Source organism: Salvelinus namaycush, chromosome 3, assembly GCF_016432855.1.
Source record: "Salvelinus namaycush isolate Seneca chromosome 3, SaNama_1.0, whole genome shotgun sequence".
NCBI classification, from domain to species: Eukaryota; Metazoa; Chordata; class Actinopteri; order Salmoniformes; family Salmonidae; genus Salvelinus; species Salvelinus namaycush.
In genome coordinates, this window is record NC_052309.1 from 14063625 (window position 1) to 14088413 (window position 24789).

At 41.5% G+C, this 24789-nt stretch overlaps 1 protein-coding gene across 2 annotated transcripts in view; it reads left to right on the forward strand.

The window, feature by feature from the left end:
- Positions 1-24789, forward strand: part of LOC120044989 (NAD(P) transhydrogenase, mitochondrial-like) — a 67841-nt gene that overhangs the window by 36277 nt on the left and 6775 nt on the right. For both annotated transcript variants that reach the window (XM_038989782.1, XM_038989780.1), the window contains 7 exons: positions 660-805; positions 1162-1357; positions 6525-6758; positions 7859-8019; positions 9149-9328; positions 9694-9853; positions 23288-23369. In XM_038989782.1, the coding sequence (XP_038845710.1) occupies positions 660-805; positions 1162-1357; positions 6525-6758; positions 7859-8019; positions 9149-9328; positions 9694-9853; positions 23288-23369 (1159 nt within the window). The remainder of the gene's footprint in view (positions 1-659; positions 806-1161; positions 1358-6524; positions 6759-7858; positions 8020-9148; positions 9329-9693; positions 9854-23287; positions 23370-24789) is intronic.

A 24789-nucleotide genomic window follows, 5' to 3' on the forward strand; every position in this document is an offset into this window, starting at 1 on the left:
TCAAGAACTGCAATGCTGCTGGGTTTTTCACACAAGCGTTTTCTGTGTGAATCAAGAAAGGTCCACCATCCAATCGACATCCAGCTAACTTGACACGACTGTGGGAAGCAATGGGAGTCAACATGGGCCAGCATCCCTGTGGAACACTTTCGACACCTTGTAGAGTCCATGCCCCGATGAATTGAGGCTGTTCTGAGGGCAAAAGGGGGGTGCGCAACTTAATATTAGGAAGGTGTTCTTAATATTTTGTACACTCTGTATAGTTAGGAATATAATAACCGATAATAAACTGGAGCAGCAGCGTATGTGATGAGTCAATAAAAAAGGGTCAATGCAGATAGTCCGGGTAGCTATTTGGTTAACTAACCATTTAGAAGTCTTATGGCTTGGGGTAGAGCTGTTAAGGGTCCTGCTTGTTCTAGACTTGGTGCCGTGCGGTAGCAGAGATTACAGTCTTTGACTTGTGTGGCTGGAGTCCTTGACCATTTTTAGTGCCTTCCTCTGACACTGCGTGGTATAGAGGTCCTGGATGGCAGGGAGTTCGTACCCACTACTCTCTGTAATGCCTTGTGGTCAGATGCCAAGCGGTTGCAAAGAGCGCATGTGCAGACCGTTGTCTACCAGGTTGAGTTTGACAGGGTTTGTTCTCTTTCTCTCAGGTGGTTTCCTGGTCACCAAGAAGATGTTGGACATGTTCAAGCGTCCCACTGACCCTCCAGAATACAACTACCTCTACTTACTGCCCACTGGGGTGTTCGTTGGGGGTTATGGAGTTGCCATGCAGGCTGGCTACAACATTGAACAGGTGAGCATCACCTAACCCTCAAACCAGTGGCGGGGTTAGTAGTTGTGTTCAGTAGGTTGTTAAAGCTGCAATATGTAACTTTCTGGGCGACCTGACCAAATAAACATAGAAATGTGTGTTATAGATTTTTAATTGAAAGCAAGTCTAAGAAGCAGTATATCTGTTCTTTGTGTGCTATTTCTAAGCTTCCGGTTCTTACATTTCTGCATAGTACACCTTTAAGTAGGCAGAAAACTTGAGTGAAACAGGCATGCATTACCTAGACTTGTCCAATTTTAGAATTGCAAAATACTTGTTGCTATAGTATAGTGTGCCCTCCTGAACATGCAGCTGTGTGTTTATCCCTTTCTCTGTAGATGATGTACCTGGGCTCTGGTATGTGCTGTGTGGGAGCCCTGGCTGGTCTGTCTAACCAGTCCACTGCCCGTCTGGGTAATGCCCTGGGTATGATGGGGGTGGCGGGGGGCATCGCTGCCACCCTGGGCTTCCTGAAGCCCACCCCGGAACTCCTGGCACAGATGAGTGCCGCCATGGCTGTGGGTGGCACCGCTGGTAAGTGTGTGGCAGTAAATTAAATGTGTCTGCCATTTGTATGTTTGAGTGTTCTGTCTGAACATCTTGTCTAACAGCAGGTGGCGGTCTGTAGTCCTCATGTGGTGGTCTGCTTCAAACTGCTGTACTACAGTGGTGCCAAGGTAATGGTCACCATTATGTCTGAATCACCAGTATTACCCAGCAGACCTCTGGAGCTCCGCGTCCATCTTCATGGTACATTTTTCCTGGAATCAAGCTGGAACCTAGACTAAACCATCGATTCAGACCCTAGCCCTGTTCCAGATGCTCCTTAACCCCGCCCATGTCTGCAGGGCTTCAAGAAGAACACACACACACACACACACACACACACAGAGGTGCACTCACAAACAAGGAATTTCCCCCAAACAACCCTCATCAGCAACACCTGTGCCTCAGGACGACCCATTTCCCAGCAATCCTTTAGTGTGTGTTGGCTCGTGTGTCTGCATGTGTTCAGGGTTTCCTTTAGCCGATAAATAAAATTGTTGCCGGCCAAATTGTCCGGGAGAAGAAAAATGCATTGCAAAATAATACTTTTTATTCATTGATGGAAATACCAGTCAATTTTCTCCAACTTCAAAGGCAAATATGCTTCATAGGATAAATCCTCAAGATGCTTAGTGTTGGGTGTTTCTATTTTTACTCCTCATAAAGGACAGCTAAGTGTACCCCAACTGGGCAAAGATTGAGTTGATTATCCACGTTTCTAATGTGCCCGCTGAGAGGGGATTCTTTCTCTAAAACAGAGTAAAGATGACCTTCAGATCGCGTTTTATTAAGAACAACGTAATGAGGCTGTCGCAAGTTGATCCAGGGAGTTGGACAGTTTTGACTTAAATTTGAGCAGGCCAAGGTCTGCTGCAAATGCAAGTAAATTAGAGGCAAATTATTGTGTTCATCAGGCCCGGTCCTAGCAATTTGCTGCTGCCTGAGGCAAGATCAACATAAGCTGCCCCTGAATCAAATATAGTATAAATATTTTTAATGGATTGATAGACTAGAGTAGAGTAATGATGTGTATCTTGCAGTGGTGATTTTAGCATGTAAATCTTGGTTGTGCAAACTCAAAAACAAAAAAATTGAACACTAAACAATACATTAATTGCACTATAACTGTGACAAATTGTGCCCACAAACTGTTAAGGCCTACATAAAGCTGTCCCAACAGCAGAGCTTTTTTTTCAGCACCTAGGAGTGAATCCTTACCACTGCTACACCCGGCTATCAGCAGAGCCTTGACTGGCAGCGAAACACTTCATTCAGCCTCATTTACTGCCTTTAAAAAAAAAAAAAATGATATGGCTGTCTTGCTTAAACAAATGTGGTTTCTACTGACAATTGAGATGTACCTGTACATACTTTTTGGCATAAGGGAACAATGAGCGGATAAGAGGCTATCCGTACTTTCGATGAAGATAATGAGTGAGTTAAGACGGACGTAGTCAATATAACTATTTAGTCAGCACTTTTGAAATGAACTACGCCAGAATTCAGAACATGTGCTGTTCTTACAGTATTCTCCCTGCACACCAAGTCAGAACCGTAGGATAAATAAAGGAGGCATATACAGTAGCTGCGAAAGTATTCACCCCCTTCGGCATTTTTCCTATTTTGTTGCCTTACAACCTGGAATTAAAATTGATTTTTTGGGGGGGGGTTTGTATCATTTGATTTACACAACATGCCTACCACTTTTGAAGATGCAAAATATTTTTTATTGTGAAGCAAACAACAAATAAGACAAAAAAACAACTTGAGCATACATAACTATTCACCCCCCCAAATTAATACTTTGTAGAGCCATCTGTTGCAGCAATTACAGCTGCAAGTCTCTTGGGGTATGTCTCTATAAGCTTGGCACATCTAGCTACTGGGATGTTTGCCCATTCTTCAAGACAAAACTGCTCCTTCAAGTTGGATGGCTTCCGCTGGGGTACAGCAATCTTTAAGTCATACCACAGATTGTCAATTGGATTGAGGTCTGGGCTTTGACTAGGCCATTCCAAGACATTTAAATGTTTCCCCTTAAACCACTCGAGTGTTGCTTTAGCAGTATGCTTAGGGTCATTGTCCTGCTGGAAGGTGAACCTCCGTCCCAGTCTCAAATCTCTGGAAGACTGAAACGGGTTTCCCTCAAGAATTTCCCTGTATTTAGCTCCATCAAGCATTCCTTCAATTCTGACCAGTTTCCCAGTCCCTGCCAATGAAAAATATCCCCACAGCATGATGCTGCCACCACCATGCTTCACTGTGGGGATGGTGTTCTCAGGGTGATGAGGTGTTGTGTTTGCACCAGACATAGCGTTTTCCTTGATGGCCAAAAGCAACATTTTTGTTTCATCTGACCAGAGTACCTTCTTCCATATGTTTGTGGAGTCTCCCACGTGTTTGCTTATTTTTTTCTTTAAGCAATGCTTTTTTCTGGCCACTCTTCCGTAAAGCCCAGCAACAGATACTCCCATCTCCACGGTGGAGCTTTGCAGCTCCTTTTAGGGTTATCTTTGGTCTCTTTGTTGCCTCTTTGATTAATGCCCTCCTTGCCTGGTCTATGAGTTTTGTGGGCGGCCCTCTCTTGGCAAGTTTGTTGTGGTGCCATATTCTTTCAATTTTTTAAATAATGGATTTAATGGATGTTCAATGTTTCGGATATTTTTTCATAATCCAACCCTGATCTGTACTGCTCTGCAACTTTCTCCCTGACCTGTTTGGAGAGCTCCTTCGTCTTCATGATGCCGCTTGCTTGGTGGTGTTAGACTCTGGGGCCTTTCAGAACAGGTGTGTGTGTATAAATATACACACAGACAGATCATGTGACACTTAGATTGCACACAGGTGGACTTTATTTAACTAATTATGTGACTTCTGAAGGTAATTGGTTGCACCAGATCTTATTTAGGGGCTTCATAGCAAAGGGGGTGAATACATATGCATGCACCACTTTTTTAAAATGTATTTATAATTTTTTGAAACAAGTTATTTTTTACACTTCACCAATTTGGACTATTTTGTGTATGTCCATTACAGAAATCCAAATAAAAATATATTTAAATTACAGGTTGTAATGCAACAAAATGTCATAATGTCAAGGTCGAATCATAACGTCAGTGATCTTAAGGTCGGAGCTCTAGACAGGCCAGAGATTCCGAGTTGGATGACCGTTCAAAACATATTTTCCCAGTCGGCTAGTTTTTTCCCCCGAGTTCCCAGGTGTCTTGAACTCACTGAAGTCATGCTGGATTGACAGTATGGCCAATGTATTCAACCTTTTCTGGCCCATGGTGTTGCATGTGAATGTTTATCCTTTTAAGCTTGTAAAAGAGAGCCGTAATCCCAGATTTGGACCACACACCCTCTCAACTGTATAGTAGGCTAGTGATTGCTTTGCGACGCTTGCAGTTAGCCACTTATTCCTTCCAAACCACTCATTGTTGAATTTGTGATTTCCAACTTGTTGTGTAATGTTTATGGCCAATGAGCACCAATACGTTTTATCTATAATTTGTCTATATATATGACAAGGCTTGAGAAGGATTTGCCAGTAGATTGTCGACTTGATTCATGATTTCTAGCTAAGATTTTGAAAGTATGATGTTGGCATGATCAGTCCAATCAAAGCTATGGTGTATATATAATGTGATTTGGCGTCATTTTATCTGTGGCCAATGACCTTGAGCCGCCTTGGATGGGCACTTCTAATGTAAAAAAAACAACAACCTGAATTTCAAGGTCTCCCTGTAGATTTTACAGTGATGTAGTGTTCCCATGAGTGACAACACTGAGCCAATCACGGCGCAACTAGAGAACATTACCAACCCCTACACTCCGTATTTTCTGCTGGCTTGCCCCACCACCACAGAAAGCACTGAGCTAGGCTGAAAAACCTGCATGGACCTGCCTTAGAAAGCAACAAAGAGACCATGTTTGTGTGCGGCTTTATTAACTCAATTGTATTATTATTGTTATTTTTACATTGTTTGAAAACTGATATGTGACAGCTATTAATGCCAAAATAACAGGCAAAAAAGCTATTTTTATTTATTTATTTTAGCTAAACAGGTGGGGCTCAAAACAGATGGGTCTCTGACCCACCAGCCCTGAATGACGGGTCGCCACTGGTATCATGCGCAATTGGTTCATGTCAGTTGAGCTTATTCAGTTGTTCTTGGAAATGAAACATTGTTGTCAACTATTTAAATCGGAAAGTTACAATGTTGTAATCACTAGGCAGCCAACTGCCTATTAGTAGGAAACAGTTATCAATAAGCCACGTAAATCAGACATGACATGAGCCACGACACCACGATAGTTCAAATTGCTATAAAAATAAACATTACATTTATTAATATCATCCAGTAGAACTGTAAAAAGAATGAGATATAATTTGAGATTTGGAAACGTGCTTTCATAAATGCATGGTGCGGGCCTCGTTTCACAGGAGCATTGTAAAATAAGCTTTCGCTCAATGAACCAGCCTTAACTAATTTTGTTTATTTACATATTGAATTTGATTGTCCAACATTAGTTTTATAATTTCTTAATTTTGTGGTCGCCAAGTGTCCCATTCCACTGCTGTGATTTTGATCGCAGCAGGAATGGGGAGTGGAGCAAGCCGGCCCAGTCATGACTAGAAGGGATACAGCTTTTGTCAAATTAATGTCAAAAGTAAAAACATTTAGCATTTTAGTTAACCCTAACCCTTTTCCTAACCATAACCTAATTCTCCTAACCTGCTACGTTAATTCTCTTAACCTGTTACGAAAAGTTAAATCTGACAAAAGTTGGATTCCTTCTGTCCAAAGCGGGATCCTTTCTATATTCCTTTTATAATTTATTTCAGGGATGAAGACGCAACGGGCAATGTTGTGCTTTTCAATAAAACCTGTCATGTTGGTATAAGAACATCGTTCTACTTTATTTTATTACAACTTTACAGGCTAATTTCTATTCTTAAAATGAATTACAATAATCTATGTGAATTTGAGCACCGTGGTTGGACCGCCCTAATGTGTTACGCACCCAATGATTATGAATGTCCGGTAAATTCAAATTATTGCCGGTCACATTGTCCACTGCCAAATTTTCTTAGTGGAAACCCTGCTGCGTGCGTGTGTGTTGACTGGTTGTCATCCTCTCTGCCCCCCAGGGTTGGGTATTGCTAGGAAGATCCAAATCACCGACCTCCCCCAGCTGGTAGCTGCCTTCCACAGCCTGGTGGGTCTGGCTGCAGTGCTCACCTGCGTGGCAGAGTACATGATCGAGTACCCTCACTTTGCTACCGACCCGTCTGCCAACCTCACCAAGATCATCGCCTACCTGGGCACCTTCATCGGAGGGGTCACATTTAGTGGATCCCTGGTAGCTTATGGGAAACTGCAAGGTGAGTAAGGGCGATTTGGGAAGATGCATTACATTTTAAATTCTATGCTATTGGGGTGGTGGAAGCGGGATGGTGTTTTTGTTGGGAGCTGCTAGTGAAAAAGGGTAGGAATTTAGGCAGTCCTAGGCCAAGCACACCATGAGTTAAGGTTCCAATTTTACCTAAGTTTCCTGTCAGCAAATGAGGCAGTTAAAATCATACTTATATTTCTCATACATATTCAACATCATGGTTCATTGGTTTGATTAATTTGTCCATAATGTTATTATTCATATATATTACACACAGACATTTTACTGAAGTTTTAGGAATTTGCTGCTCTTGGGCACCACATCTTATCCCAGGCAGCTGGGGTTTGATCCAGTACTACTAGTAGTAGACCAGTAGTGGTCTGGTTGATACCTGAGGGCCTGTAACTCACTCTGCATCACCCCCTCAGTCCCCTGGCCCAGTTGTGCCACCCAGGCCCTCTTGCTCAAAGCTAGGCCAGGCGGAACCTCTCTGTTTGGCACTAATTAGCCCCTCCACCCCCAGTCATTTTCCACTTGTTCCCAAAAGCTGGAACACATTATCCCAGGGAGCGTTCCCACTCCACAGTCTCACAGGAACCTGGAAAACCTGCTCTGATAAAAGATTAAGAGTGGCCATTTCATGCTATACTTTTTTTTTTTTTTTTTTCTGGGCGGGACTTTTGAAAGGCATTCAAAACAAAAGAAGTAATTAAACATTTAAAATGTGGCCTGTATCACAGATGGTGGAATCTAGGTGCAAGCGTTTGTTAATTTGATTGTCAACATGCATTCAGTTTCAAATTAGCGTGAAACAGCCTCAGCGGCATACATTTTATTCTCTGAAATCAAAATCTATTTAAAAACGGTAACTTTATTTCTATGCTATATTTGTACCTGCCTGCCCAGGGCTGAATCAGATCAGGGATTAAAAAAAGCCACTCCCTTTTTAGCCCATACAGTATGTGTCTTGTGGTTGGGGGCTGAATACTCGTAAACGAAGTACATAATAAATTAGATGGACAGCACATAGTGAAATCCTGACATGCATTTAGCTCAATATCTCCATGCCTACTGTGTTCCTCTCTCCAGGTGTGCTGAGCTCCGCCCCCCTCCATCTTCCCGGGCGCCATGCTATGAATGCTGGGCTAATGGCCTCCAGTGTGGGCCTGATGATCCCCTACATGCTGGACCCCAGCTACACCACAGGCATCACCTGCCTGGGCTCTGTGTCTGCACTCTCTGCCGTCATGGTATGACCTACACGCCGTCTCTGCCCTAAACATAGAAAGAGAACGACTGGAATGGACATCCCCCATTCAAATCAATGTTTGAAGTCATGATGGTGCAGTGAAATTGTTGTGGTGTGAGGGCATTTCCTGTTCTACTAATTCTATATCTATGGCCCGGCTAATATCCACCAACCTGGATTGACTAGTGCTAAACAAAGGCCTTTGAACTGAACCTTTAGAAATAGGATGGAAGCCTTACCTATTTGTGCCATTGGGATCCTGTGCTTTAGCCCATTTTAAGGTAGGCTTAGGTTCATTCAGCTATCCTTCCATAAAATGTGCTCTCCTCTTGATCCTGCTCAACTGTTGGCCCTGAAGGAGAGTTCATTGGAAGCATTACACATAGGATCAATCCATAATATGATGATAGATGGAAGGTTAACTAAGATGATTAGGTTTTGAAGCAGCGCTGCGAGAAGGTGGTTCTGGTTAAAACTGTTGTGAATGTTGGCTGCTCAGTCCTCCATGTGGTTCGTCAGTAACAAGGGAATTTTGATGTTGGATAAATCAGTGGATATTCATTTTTACGTATACAATATCGCATCATTCTGACTGATATTAAGGTGTAGCTAAACAATCACCTGTGCCTGAGCGTGAATGTCTTTAAAAGGAAATCTGATACTGTTCAAGTCTGGGGTTTTTTATGGAGTGGATCATTACATAATGTTAGGCAGCTGGCTCTGGTTATAACTGTTCCCTGAGTTCGGTATCTTGGAGAGTAACACTAGGATGATATAGAGAGCCCTTGAAATAAACTCCTTGTTTTGACAAATGCCTTATGAGTGGACTGAGGCCCACTGCAATCTGATAGGGGTTAAATATACAACATTTCTACTACCTGATCAGATTTTGCTATTTTCTGTTCAATAATACTGTTTATGCCAAAATTATTCAGGAAAATGCTTACATGTGTGTTTATATATGGCCAGGCCTACTACTCTCATGTGGAACATGATCTTTGTATACCTTCTTTTGAATGGGCAATATATTAAATTTAGCAACATATGAAGGAAATGACGAATTGATGTCTTGCTTTATTAACCCCAATGCCATATGAACCTTTAGTCTAACGGTGGTCTTGTTCTCATAGGGCCTGACTCTGACAGCAGCCATCGGTGGTGCAGACATGCCGGTGGTCATCACGGTGCTTAACAGCTACTCCGGCTGGGCTCTATGTGCCGAGGGCTTCCTGCTCAACAACAACCTGCTCACCATCGTAGGCGCCCTCATCGGCTCCTCAGGGGCCATTCTCTCGTACATAATGTGTGTGGTAAGTAAGCATCCTCTGTATTTTAGAAGTATCACACAGACTCTATACTTTCATCATTCTATAGGATATCATCCTTCCTTCTGTCTGTATGTAGGATGTGTCACTCATAAGATAGTATGAGGTAAATAGGGAGCATCAGGCCATGACTATACAGGTAAACCTTGAAGATGCTGAAATATGCAAGTGGCATTTTCTGTGCTTCCACCATTTTCCACTAGGAGGAACTCTAACTGTACTTAAATGCCTTCCTGGCTATAATTGACTGCCTGAAGGAAACTGGGTTCATTGAAACTGCAGTTGACTCAAAAGAAATGAGCAGCTTTTTATTCTTTCCACCCCTTCTTCTCCTCTCTCCCACTGGCTAGGCCATGAACCGTTCCCTGGCCAATGTGATCCTGGGTGGGTACGGTACGTCATCCACTGGGTCAGGAAAGCCCATGGAGATCGTAGGAACACACACAGAGGTCAACGTGGACCAAACTGTTGAAATGATCAAAGACGCCCAAAACATCATCATCACTCCAGGTAGTCAAAACCCAAGCACCACACACATGTACACGCACACACAGCATGAACACGGTGATACACAAAAATATGTGGACTAATGAGTGGATTCGGCTATTTCAGCCACACCCGTTGCTGACAGGTGTACACAATTGAGCACACAGCCATAGACGAACATTGGCAGTAGAATGGCACGTACTGAAGAGCTCCGTGACTTTCAACGTGGCACCGTTATAGGATGCCACCTTTACAACAAGTCAATTTGTCAAATTTCTGCCCTGCTAGAGCTGCCCGGTCAACTGTTGTTGTGAAGAGGAAACGTCTAGGAGCAACAACGGCTCAGCCGTGAAGTGGTAGGCCACACAAGCTCACAGTACGGGACCGCCGAGGGCTGAAGCGCGTAGCGTGTAAAAATAGTCTGTCCTCGGTTGCAACACTCACTATCGAGTTCCAAACTGCCTCTTGGAAGCAACGTCAGCACAAGAACTGTTCGTCGGGAGCTTCATGAAATGGAAGCAAGTCACTGCAGCAATTTTACATCTAGTGGAAAGCCTTCCCAGAATAGTGGAGGCTGTTATAGCAGCAAAGGGGGGGCAACTCCATTTTAATGACCATGATTTTGGATTGAGATACTGACGAGCACTTTTGGCCATGTAGTGTACTTACACACACCGGGACACTGACTGAGTAGGTTAATGTAAACTAAACCACTCGTGTACACAGGGTTCAACTTGCAAACGTTTTTAAGACCTAGAGAGTAAGTGGATTGTGGCCAAAGGTCTTGTGCAGAAAGTATAAAACATGTCCTTTGCCATCCACATTTTTCAAATATTACAGAAATGTTTTCTTTATTTAGTTAACCTCTGTTGACCTTGTTACATCACCAGCTAATTTGCTAACCTTCACTGGGTCACCTCATGTAGGGCCCGTCATTCATGCAGGCCCACTCTATCCCAAGGTGGTCCAAGAGCCTGGGTCATGTTTTGGAACTTATTGGACTTATTGAAGCTTTGACAGAACTCTGTAGTCTGTCTTTCACTCTCCCAACCCCTCTGAAAACACTTGTCCCCTGACGACAGCGCTCTACACATTGCTTCTCCATCATGGTGGTGATGTGAAGTGAACTCTTTGGTGAGAAGAAGTCAGCTGTAAGCTTTATCTCTCCTGCCTGGCAGGAAGCAGGGACTGATAGTGTGGATCAACCTGAATGTAGCGGGTGACTCACTCTCAATGTTCATCCCAATTAGCGATTTCTGCTAGATGGGCTAGCTACAGGGTCAAAATTGGCCTAAGTCTGTTGTAAAAATGAGCTTTTTGTTCTTAAATTAAGGTTAGGCCTTAGGGTTAGCAGTGTGGTTAAGGTGATCGTTAGGTTTAAAATCTAATTTCATGACTTTGTGGCAGTGCCAACTACTAACCTGCACCTCTTAAGGAGATAATCAGGTTAAGTTACTGATTACATTTTGGACAGGTAACTAACGGATTACATTAATAAATTAACCTAACCAACCCTGGTCCCAATTAGGGTTGCAAATGGAGGGTATATTACTGGAAACTTTCAAAGTTTACCAGTAAACTACCAGAATGTTGGTGTCTTTAATTATCTCTGGCCTTATCACATGTAAAATATATTAAATAATTAAAGATGAGGCCGGACAAAGTTGAATTACTGTTTAACTGATGCCCGACTCACTTTTCTCCAGACATCCTAAAAATATTTTTTAAATCTGATATTTTTTAGCCAATATGTGCAGCTCTTTGTTTATAAAGGGCTGTCCGCTCTCCCTTGAGGCTTTCGCAAGTTGATCCCCAAGAGACCAAACAGCCTCAGGTCACGCGCTCAGATCATTTTCGAGCCTCGGATTGGACAGTGAAACACACACTCGCACATGCAGATAATTAATTTCTCTCATATGGTCATGGCTGAAACCACCGTAAATTCTTACTATTTATGTGTCCATGTTAAACGTGGGAGGTCCCTCATTATAAACAAAGTCAGTTAAATTAAATCCATTGTTATTGCATCATTTTCTGATGTATTAGAAGCGATTAATAGATGGGAAAACAATGTAATTTAAACAATTGACTGGCCAGAGATCAGGGCATTCATCAGCAAAGACGCAGTGCAAGCTGATAGTATTTTGGACAACCAAATTGAAGTCAAAATGATTGATGAAATCGAAGTGTCAGCTGTATGGTGATTTGCGATTCATAATTTACATTTTACCAGTACTACCAGGTAGTAGTAGGCCAACCGGTAACACCACGACGGAATGCGTATGAAGTGATGATGCGCCACCGAGAACAGCTAGCATGTCCAGCGAAGTACATCGCCAGTGGCACGCACACACTTCGTGCAGATCGGCAGGTGGGGGCTTTTCGTGGCAGCCAGACGAGACAATCAAAGGAGGATGCTGCGAGCAAAGTTACTGGGCTCGAATTTAGTCACGCTTGCTCTATATATATTGATGCTTCTAATTGTGCATGTTATAAACAGCATTTTTTTATGATGAAAGGTTATACTTTGGCTGGATTGATGTATTTTTTTTCCAATGATACATTCATTTGGCAGACCTAACATGATTAACCCTCTTTCTACAAGGCGTAGTCTGAGAGGCCAAATCATATTTGTATTAATATTTTGTTAACGCCTAGGCTATAGAGATGCATTCAGGTAATGAACTTATTATTATAATAGGATGACAAAGCTGTAAAACATTATCCTTAATATATACTGTTCAATATGAGGGTTTCAGCATGAATTATCCTTTTTAAGGATGTCTACATTTTACTATGTCTATGTATTTGTTAATGTTTTGCCGTCAAACTGGTGGCAAATATGAAGAAAAGTCAATAGTTGGAAGAGTTGCAGAGTTAATTGTTGATTTAGATGCTTTTTTCATTAATTAGGCTATTCTCTTGAACTATGGTGTATCTACTAGAAACTCATGGACTATATGGACACAGATATAAAACATGAATACTATATGTGAATACATTTAAGTTATTCAAGTATAAATTACCAAAGTTATGATAGATTGCCATAGATTTTTTTTTTACTGAAGAGTGGTAATTTTGGTATATTACCAGTAGCTTTGCAACCATTGTCCCGATGGCACCCTATATTCCCTTTATTATATTCATGCCGGTAGCATACAGATAATTGTCCGTCATGAAACAATGGTTTGGTTGTTATTAGTGAGCTGTTTTCAGATTTGATAAGCCAATGAATGTGGTTTTTGTTTTGATTATCTAGGTAGCTTGCCAGCAGTTGTAGCTAACTAGCTAAGCATCAAAACGTTATACCAGGGGTGTATTCATTTCGCCAATTCTGTTGCAAAACCTATCTGAATTTGTCCAATAGAAACCCTTGTTTTAGTTGCAACTGTTTGGACTATTGATTACACTCCAGTCTGGCCAGTCAGATGAGGGCTAACGTTGGCTAGCTAGGTACATTTGGTTATGGAAGGTTTTTACGCAGATTACTTCAGTCATTAGCTAGCGACAAGAGCCAGACAACAGCTGACCTAGCTTGCTAGCTACTTCACACAGCTAACTTTAGCTAGCTACTTCACACAGCTAACTTTAGATAGCTCATGTCCTAATGCCAGTTAGCTAACTAGCTAACGTTAGCCAAGGATACCCAAACAGTGGTGTAGGCATTCGCGCACCACAACTAAATGTTGAATATCCCACATTCTTCAACAAAACAATTAGTTCAAAGCCAACACGAAACTTTGGGAAAATGATAACCTGATAACCAGTGTTTAAGGATGCATAACTCTGCAATGCTTTAGGCTAGAAACAAACCGTAAAAGTCTGACAATCAGAGTCTGAGCTAAGACTTTCAAAAGTCAATCAGTTTAAAAACAGTTTTGCTTTGAGTTAAAACTTTAATTTGAATGGAAGTCATACTTTACAATGTAAGACTCTGTTGCAATCTAGTTTATTCAAACTGATTTTAGAGGCAGCAGACCAGGGTTTAAACCAGCAACCCTTGCAGTTATGCAAGCACACCACCTGTGCCATTAAGGTCCAGACCTTTTCTCAGAGGCCGGATTGTAGTTTACAATAGCACTGCAAATGACAGTCATTTGGTTAGTCAAAGAATGCCTCCCCCTTTTTCCTCCAAACATAACGATGGTCATTATGGCCAAACAGTTATATTTTTGTTTCATCCGACTGGAAGGACATTTCTCTAAAAAAAAAGTACGATCTTTGTCCCCATGTGCAGTTGCAAACCGTAGTCTGGCTTTTTTATGGCGGTTTTGGAGCAGTGGCTTCTTCCTTACTGAGCGGCCTTTCAGGTTATGTCGATATAGGACTCGTTTTACTGTGGATATAGATACTTTTGTACCTGTTTCCTCCAGCATCTTCACAAGGTCCTTTGCTGTTGTTCTGGGATTGATTTGCACTTTTCGTACCAAAGTATGCTCATCTCTAGGAGACAGAACGCGTCTCCTTCCTGAGCGGTATGACGGCTGCGTGGTCCCATGGTTTTTATACTTGCGTACTATTGTTTGTACAGATGAACGTGGTACATTCAGGCGTTTGGAAATTGCTCCCAAGGATGAACCAGACTTGTGGAGGCCCCCCCAAAAATCTTGGCTGATTTCTTTTGATTTTCCCATGTCAAGCAAAGAGGCACTGAGTTTGAAGATAGGCTAATTGACATCATTTGAGTCAATTGGAGGTGTACCTGTGGATGTATTTTAAGGCCTATCAGAAGCTTCTAAAGCCATGACATAATTTTCTGGAATTTTCCAAGCTGTTTAAAGGCACAGTCAACTTATTGTATGTAAACTTCTGACCAACTGGAATTGTGATTAAGTAAAATAATCTGTCTGTAAACAATTGTTGGAAAAATTACTTGTCATGCACACAGTAGACGTCCTAACCGACTTGCCAAAACTATAGTTTGTTAACAAGAAATGTGTGGAGTGGTTGAAAAACGAGTTTTAATGACTCAAACCTAAGTGTTTGTTAACTTCCTACTTCCACACACACACAGTTCCAGTCAAAAGTTGACAGATCTATGCATTCAAGGGTTTTTCTTTATTTTCACTGTTTTCTACATTGTAGAATGATAGAAGGCCACCATCCCGTTTCCAGCTAATAGTCATTTACAACATTAACAATGTCTACACCGTATTTCTGATCAATTTGATGTTATTTTAATGGACCAAAAAATTAGCTTTTCTCTCAAAAACAGGGAAATTTCTAAGTGACCCCAAACTTTTGAACGGTAATGTGTGTGTATTCTCATTAAGCTGTACGTATTTTAGATATAGTCCTATTGTAAATGTATATTGTAGCGTCACCATATTTTATGCAAATACTAACAACTTTAGACTACATCTTCATTTGACAGAGGTAATGAACTGTCCATTGATCAGCAAAGTAATAAAAAAATAGGACCATGTTTGCAAAACATGTGGTTCTGAGCTTATGAGAAAATGATGTCAATATTACACAGGTAAGCTAACGATTACGGAAATCAGGAGTGCAGACAAGCTCTACAGACCTCTATATGTGTCCTGTTATGTTGTACCTGTTATGTTGTGCACCTTCTGACCAAAATAAAGATGTTTTGAAATAAAACATTTCTCAATGACATGCATTGCTAAAAGAAAGTTTTAAGTCACAACATTACTACAAGACAAAACAGCCCACTCAATCAAGCCTGATGGTCTTGTAAGTATATAAGCAAAGCTTGCTTTCGTATCTGAAATATTGAAAAGGTAGTGGAATGAGATTGGTGTTGGTGTGAAGAATCCAATATTTTTGAGTGTATGCAATACAAATTACATTTATTGTGGGAGCACCTCTAAGAGAATGAATCGGGCTGTTTGAGAAGGTTTGAATCCTAAACAACCTGTCTACACATTGTTTGAAGTACAATAGATTAACATAGCTACTGTAGTAGGTCAAAGCTATTTGCTGGAAAACCTTGGTAGAGCATGGGTAAAGTAGGCATTGTGGTACTTGTGAATTTCCTTTATTTTTAAGCTTCAGACCAATGCCTACTTCTCAATTAATATGCAGAAATCGCCTTGCCATTTCCTGGTTGCTCAATGTAGCAGTCAGATGTCCTTTGTCCTCGTCTTGTTGTGTACCGTGTATATATATATATATATTTACATATTTTCTTCGCATATATTTTTTCTTTTTTTCTTCTTCTAAATACTCAACTTCAAAACACTCCTGCAACCCGCCTCACCAATTAAAAAAAATAAATATATATATATATATATACACTGCTCAAAAAAATAAAGGGAACACTTAAACAACACACTAACTCCAAGTCAATCACACTTCTGTGAAATCAAACTGTCCACTTAGGAAGCAACACTGATTGACAATAAATTTCACATGCTGTTGTGCAAATGGAATAGACAAAAGGTGGAAATTATAGGCAATTAGCAAGACACCCCCAATAAAGGAATGGTTCTGCAGGTGGTGACCACAGACCACTTCTCAGTTCCTATGCTTCCTGGCTGATGTTTTGGTCACTTTTGAATGCTGGCGGTGCTTTCACTCTAGTGGTAGCATGAGACGGAGTCTACAACCCACACAAGTGGCTCAGGTAGTGCAGTTCATCCAGGATGGCACATCAATGCGAGCTGTGGCAAAAAGGTTTGCTGTGTCTGTCAGCGAAGTGTCCAGAGCATGGAGGCGCTACCAGGAGACAGGCCAGTACATCTGGAGACGTGGAGGAGGCCGTAGGAGGGCAACAACCCAGCAGCAGGACCGCTACCTCCGCCTTTGTGCAAGGAGGTGCACTGCCAGAGCCCTGCAAAATGACCTCCAGCAGGCCACAAATGTGCATGTGTCTGCTCAAACGGTCAGAAACAGACTCCATGAGGGTGGTATGAGGGCCCGACGTCCACAGGTGGGGGTTGTGCTTACAGCCCAACACCGTGCAGGACGTTTGGCATTTGCCAGAGAACACCAAGATTGGCAAATTCGCCACTGGCGCCCTGTGCTCTTCACAGATGAAAGCAGGTTCACACTGAGCACATGAGCACATGTGACAGACGTGACAGAGTCTGGAGACGCCGTGGAGAACGTTCTGCTGCCTGCAACATCCTCCAGCATGACCGGTTTGGCGGTGGGTCAGTCATGGTGTGGGGTGGCATTTCTTTGTGGCGCCGCACAGCCCTCCATGTGCTCGCCAGCGGTAGCCTGACTGCCATTAGGTACCGAGATGAGATCCTCAGACCCCTTGTGAGACCATATGCTGACACATGCACATTTGTGGCCTGCTGGAGGTCATTTTGTCAAGAGTTGGATATGTCTACTCAATAAATTGGATGCAGTCTATCACAGTGCCATCCGTTTTGTTACCAAAGCCCCATATACTACCCACCACTGCGACCTGTACGCTCTCGTTGGCTGGCCCTCGCTTCATACTCGTCGCCAAACCCACTGGCTCCAGGTCATCTACAAGACCCTGCTAGGTAAAGTCCCCCCTTATCTCAGCTCGCTGGTCACCATAGCAGCACCCACCTGTAGCACACGCTCCAGCAGGTATATCTCTCTGGTCACCCCCAAAGCCAATTCCTCCTTTGGCCGTCTCTCCTTCCAGTTCTCTGCTGCCAATGACTGGAACGAACTACAAAAATCTCTGAAACTGGAAACACTTATCTCCCTCACTTGCTTTAAACACCAGCTGTCAGAGCAGCTCAGAATACTGCACCTGTACATAGCCCATCTATAATTTAGCCCAAACAACGACCTCTTCCCCTACTGTATTTATTTAATTATTTTGCTCCTTTGCACACCATTATTTCTATTTCTACTTTGCATATTCTTCCACTGCAAATCTACCATTCCAGTGTTTTACTTGCTATATTGTATTTACCTCACCACCATGACCTTTTTTTGTCTTTACCTCCCTTATCTCACCTCATTTGCTCACATTGTATATAGAGTTATTTTTCTACTGTATTATTGACTGTATGTTTATTTTACTCCATGTGTAACTCTGTGTTGTATGTGTCGAACTGCTTTGCTTTATCTTTGCCAGGTCGCAATTGTAAATGAGAACTTGTTCTCAACTTGCCTACCTGGTTAAATAAAGATGAAATACATTTTAAAAAATTAAAAACATGTCAGTGTATGTAACAAAGTTGTGTAGTGTAGAGAATCAGTGTGTAACAAAACAATGTATAGTGTAGAGAGTCATTGTACCACCTAAACCACTGTGAAATATATTTTCAATATCCAAGAATATTGTATTTTCAGCTGTTTGAAGCTGGTGTTCAAAACTGAAATTTAAAGACGCAAAAACTAAACTTAAGAATGGGAAGCATAGAACTAGTGCACAAAGAACAGATCTACCAGACTTACTTTCAATGAGTGACAGATTTATAATTTCATATAATTTCATATTCATCACCCCAGGACAGATGACATGACGGACAGATGGAGTGGCGATGAGATGTGGGAGGATAAATGAAAAGAAAGTAAATATAAAAATGTGGCCACCCCAGAGTAAACAAGCATGTGGGGCCAAGCACAACACAATACCCCTGGCCTTCCAACCGTCCAGCAAGGCTCAACCCTAGGGTGTCCTGACCCAGACATTAGACGGTTAGACCCTGTCTATCTAACATTGATCTAAACCACGTGCCTCTGTATACAGTGGGGGAGAGTTAGGATCTATGTATCTATTATGGAGGATGTTCTGAACCCTCAAAGTACACAGTGGTCTAACTGACTACTACAAACCCAAACTTTCTTGTATCCGAACAATATTTTCAAGCATCTTCTCCTAATTTCTCCAATTTATCTGGTGTTTATGTGCCAGCTAGTCCTGCCAGACTGAAAGGTGATCCGCAGCTTCTGAGGCCTCGTGTTATGGTGCACTGTTGCTCGCTGTGTTGTGGTCTGTCAGTGCGTCCCAGGTTCTCCATCTGACTCCAGTGGACAACACTACACCAGGCCCGAGCTGGAACCGGGGCAGTCTTGTTTTCCTGTTCACATTTCATATAATTGGACCAGTCGCAGTCACTTTTCTTGATTGACATCTGTGGAAACGTTTAAGACTTTTTTTTTTTTAAACATGGGTCCTTGTCTGGACGGGCTTGTTTTCGTTAGGAGAAAGCCTTGTGTTTGAGTCTGTATTATAAAAAAATGTAAAAAATCATTAAGAAGCAAGACTGGACCGTAGACAGACATGTTCAGTGCAACATGCTGTGTTTAAAGCCGAGTATTTGACAGCTGTTGTGACAGGCCCATCAAACATTGTTAACAGCAATTGAGGCTTTAAATTGTCCATTTGCTTTGAATTATTGTTTCTCTCTTGGATGGTGCTAATTTCAGTGAGAGGTTTCTGAACTCTGCACGGGCCATATGACAGATGAGTGTTGATGGTCCGTATCGTGTTTGACAGGCCTAGGTTGGCTTTGGAATGGTGAAGAACAGTGAGTAAAGACTTACTTGGTAAGTTAGAAATGTTCAGCCAACCACACATACTGGAGCAATTAATGTGCTCTTACAGCTTATAATGTACACATTTTGACAATATACAGTGCCTTCCGAAAGTATTCACACACCTTGACTTTTTCCACATTTTGTTGTGTTACAGCCTGAATTTAAAATAGATTTAATTGAGATTTTGTGTCACTGGCCTACACACACCTCAATGTCAAAGTGGAATAATTTGTATTGACATTTTTACAAATTCATTAAAAATGAAAAGCTAATATGGCTTCACTACCTCATCTCAAACACTGATTCAACCATCAAGACCAGGGAGGTTTTCCAATGCCTTGCAAAGACCGCCACCTATTGGTAGATGTGTAAAAAAAAAAACGCAAACATTAAATATCCATTTGAGCATGTTGAATGAAATAATATGGTGTATTAATTACTCTTTGGATGGTGTATCGATACACCCAGTCACTACAAAGATACAGGTGTCCTTTTTAACTCAGTTGCCGGAGATGAAGGAAACCGCTCAGGGGTTTCACCATAAGGCCAATGGTGTCTTTAAATCAGAGTTTAATTGCTGTGATAGAAAACTGAGGATGGATCATCAGCATTTTAGTTACTCCACAATACTAACCTAAATGACAGCGTGAAGAGAAGGAAGCCTGTACAGAAGACAAATATGAAAAAACATGCATCCTGTTTGCAATAAGGCACTAAAGTAAAACTACAAAAAATGTGGCAAAGAAATTAACTTTATGTCCAGAATACAGTGTTTGGGAAGAACACAACACATCACTGAGTACCACTTTTCATATTTTCAAGCATGGTGGTGGCTGCATGTATGCAAAGAAGTTTTTTAGGATAAAAAATGGAATAGAGCTAAGTACAGGCAAATTCCTAGAGGAAAACCTGGTTCAGTCTGCTTTCCACCAGACACTGGAAGCAAATACACCTTTCAGCAGAACAATACCCTAAAACACTAGGAGTTGGTTACCAAGACGACATTGAATGTTCCTGAGTGGCCTAGTTAGTTTTAACTTAAATCGTCTAGAAAATATATCGCAAGACTTGAAAATGGCTGTCAAGCTATGATCAGCAACCAACTTGACAATCCAGGTCTTCTAGACTTAAGGGAAAGACTCACAGCTGTAATCGCTGCCAAAGGTGATTCTAACATGTATTGACTCAGGTGTGTGAATACTTACAGTGCCTTGCAAAAGTATTCATTCCCCTTGGCGTTTTTCCTATTTTGTTGCATTACAACCTGTACTTTAAATGGATTTTTATTTGGATTTCATGTAATGGACATACACAAAATAGTCCAAATTGGTGAAGGGAAATGTAAAAAACGACTTAAAAAAACAAAAACAGGAAAGTGATGCGTGCATATGTATTCACTCCCTTTACTCTAATGCCCATAAATAAGATCTGGTGCAACCAATTACCGTCAGAAGTCACATAATTATTTAGATTGCACAAAGGTGGACTTGATTTAAGTGTCACATGATCTCAGTATATATACACCTGTTCCGAAAGGCCCCAGAGTCTGCAACACCACTAAGCAAGGGGCACCACCAAGCAAGCGGTACCATGAAGACCAAGGAGCTCTCCAAACAGGTCAGGGACAAAGTTGTGGAGATGTACAGATCAGGGTTGGGTTATAAAAAATATCAGAAACTTTGAACATCCCACTGAGCACCACTTAAATCCATTATTAAAAAATGGAAAGAATATGGCACCACAACAAACCTGCCACGAGAGGGCCATCCACCAAAACTCATGGACCAGGCAAGGAGGGAATTAATCAGAGATGCAACAAAGAGACCAAAGATAACCCTGAAGGAGCTGCAAAGCTCCACAGCGGAGATTGGAGTATCTGTCCATAGGACCACTTTAAGCCGTACACTCCACAGAGCTGGGCTTTACGGAAGAGTGGCCAGAAAAAAGCATTGCTTAAAGAAAATAATAAGCAAACACATTTGTTGTTCGCCAAAAGGCATGTGGGAGACTCCCCAAACATATTGAAGAAGGTACTCTGGTCAGATGAGACAAAAATGTAGCTTTTTGTCCATCAAGGAAAACGCTATGTCTGGCGCAAATCCTACACCTCTCATTACCCCGAGAACACTATCCCCACAGGGAAGCATGGTGGTGGCAGCATCATGCTGTGGGGATGTTTTTCATTGGCAGGGACTGGGGAAATTGTCAGAATTGAAGGAAGTCGCTAAATACAGGGAAATTCTTGAGGGAAACCTGTTTGTCTTCCAGAGATTTGAGACTGGGACGGAGGTTCACCTTCCAGCAGGACAATGACCCTAAGCATACTGCTAAAGCAACACTTGAGTGGTTTAAGGGTAAACATTTAAATGTCTGGGAATGGCCTAGTCAAAGCCCAGACCTCAATCCAATTGAGAATCTGTGGTATGACTTAAAGATTGCTGTACCCCAGCAGAAGCCATCCAACTTGAAAGAGCTGGAGCAGTTTTGCCTTGAAGAATCGGCAAAAATCCCAGTAGCTAGATGTGACCTGGGGGGGGTGAATAGTTATGCACTCTCAAGTTTTCAGTTTTTTTGTCTTATTTCTTGTTTGTTTCACAATTAAAAAAATATTTTGCATCTTCAAAGTGGTAGGCATGTTGTGTAAATCAAATGATACAAACCCCCAAATTATCCATTTTAATTCCAGGTTGTAAGGCAACAAAATAGGAAAAATGCCAAGGCGGTTGAACTCTGTATGTAAATGAAAGATTTCTGTATTTACTTTTCTATAAATTTGCCCAGAAAATAAATCGTTTTCACTTTTTCATTATGGGGTATTGTGTGTAGATAGGTGATCATTTGTTTTTATTAAATCTATTTTGACTGCAGGCTGTAGCACAACAAAATGTGGAATAAGTCGAGGGGTGTTAATACTTTCTGAATGCACTGTACCTGTATGACAATCCCACTATCTTTGTTTTGCAAAATAAGTAATTTTCCATCAGTACTTTGATACCATCATCCTTACATGGGCAATCTGCAGTTGGAAACTCATGTGGCATTTTATAAATTATATTCTTGAAGAATCAATGGCCATGTATCATCAATTTTAAAGTCCAAAATGGACATAGCAATCACAGATTGCTCCTTTAACAGTAACATAATTGATTGCTGTTTGCACTCCTCCAGAATCCTGCACATGCTCCCACTGAACTTCTTCAGATAAAGGGATTTGAAATAATTTCACAACTGATTTTTATTTTCAGCCTTGATGTCCTTTCTGTTTATTTTACAGCGTTTGTTTATTGTTTTATAAAATAAAAGGCTCTGTTATTTTACCTCCGGTCTTGTTGAAATGAGAAGAAAGAGCTCCCCTTGTATGCAGGATTATTATCAAAACCATATTCTGCAATTTAAACCCAACCATGCAGATAAAGTAGGTTAGTAGACTTGTTTATGCCTGAGCCCTCAGACATCCTCTGTTCCTCTGGGTATCCGCTGGTCCTCTAAAATTATACTCAAACGAAAAACTTCCTAATTCCCTATTGCTGGGATATGTTGGTTTGAATAACTTTCTTGTTATCACTGTTCAGGTTTGATCAGTTTCACAGTGCCCAAATACATGTTGTCAAAACCAAAAACGGAGAAATAACATTTATTTCCGAAATGTTCAAACTGTTTATATTAGGATTCTTTGATTCTTTTGAAGCAAGTTCGATAGGGATTTATGCCCGTGTATTTTAAGCATCAAGATATCAATGTCCTGGTCAGAATCTCTGGGATTGCCTGAGTATGTTTGATATTTCTACAAACATTTTTTTTAATCACAATTCAGATGTGGAAGTCAGTTTTTGATTTGGATTAAGACGTGCCAGTCAAAGTCAATGTAGACAGTGTTTCCCAAAGTTTATTGTGTTCCTTCTGTTTTTCTAACAGCAGTTCACAGGTTTTCAAAGCAAATGTGAAAATGTTATTTTGAAAGCTGCTAGTTTTTACGGAAGACTGGGTTCCCTCACTGTCTGTGTTCCTGTCCTTCAGGTTATGGTCTGTGTGCTGCCAAGGCCCAGTACCCCATCGCTGAACTGGTCAAGATGCTGCAGGAGCAGGGCAAGAAAGTCAGGTGAGGGTCCAGGTAAAAGGATAATCAAAGCTATGGCCCTAACCCCTTCATTACCCTGGAAAACAGATAACCAACCTTACGCTTGTTTTGAGATCTAAGTGAGAGCTGTTTTGAGATCTAAGTGCCACCTGTGCACATTTGTTCATATTCTTTGCTAGTTAGTGAGTTATAACTCATTTCTAGTCAACAGTGGGGGAGTGGCTGCTTCCAACAAGAGCACAAAATGTGTGCATATTTGAAAAGCGAGTCAGGAAAGAGCTTTTTGTCTTAAAGGGGAAGTGTTGTATTTTTAGACGGTCTTGAATAAGCTAAGTAGCCAATAGGCAGAGCATAGCATAATTTGTCTGATTCTCTGTAATAATGGTATGGGAATAATAACTAATTTTATTTTGTAAAGTGGCTTCTTGCATCAAACATTTTCAGTCACCTTGTCTGAAAGACAAGTAGATTAGAAGGTTAATGTTAAGCCCTGCATGTATATATATTTTTTTTAAGTCTCATGGAATGTAGGCCTTGAACACCACACATTGGCTGCTACTTAGGCTGAATGATGGAACAACTATTTCCATGTTAAAATGTAATGATGCGTTTTTCTCCATTGTTTTGGATGATAGGCCACTCTGGTAGACGTACAGTATGAGCCACTGTTAAAACTGTAAACAGTAAACGCGCCGGAAGATGCAAAGAATTTTCACAACGTTCAAGTTTACGCTCAGCAGACCTGAAATTTACTCAGTGCCAGAAAAAAATGGAGGGAAATTGGCCCTAACACCTTCATTACCCTGGTGAAAGTATTCAGACTCTTTGACTTTTTCCACATTTTATGTTACAACCTTATTCTAAAATGTATTCGTTTTTTTTTCTCATCAATCTACACACAATACCCCATGATGACAAAGCAAAAACTGTTTTTGAAATATCACATTTATACATAAGTATTCAGACCCTTTACTCAGTACTTTGTTGGAGCACCTTTGGCAGAGATTACAGCCTCGAGTCTTTCGTATGACGCTACAAGCTTGGCACACCTGTATTTGGGGAGTTTCTCCTATTCTCTGCAGATCCTCTCTAGCTCTGTCAGGTTGGATGGGGAGTGTCGCTGCACAGCTATTTTTAGGTCTCTTCGATCGTGTTCAAGTCCGGGCTCTGGCTGGGCCACTCATGGACGTTCTGAGACCGTGCTTCTACACCTGCATTGCTTGCTGTTTGGGGTTTTAGGCTGGGTTTCTGTACAGCACTTCGAGATATTAGCTGATGTACGAAGGGCTATATAAAATAAACTTGATTTGATTTGCCTCAGAGCCACTTCTGCGTTCTCTTGGCTGTGTGCTTAGGGTCGTTGTCCTTTTGGAAGGTGAACCTTCACCCCAGTCTGAGGTCCTGAGTGCTCAGGAACAGGTTTTCATCAAGGATCTCTCTG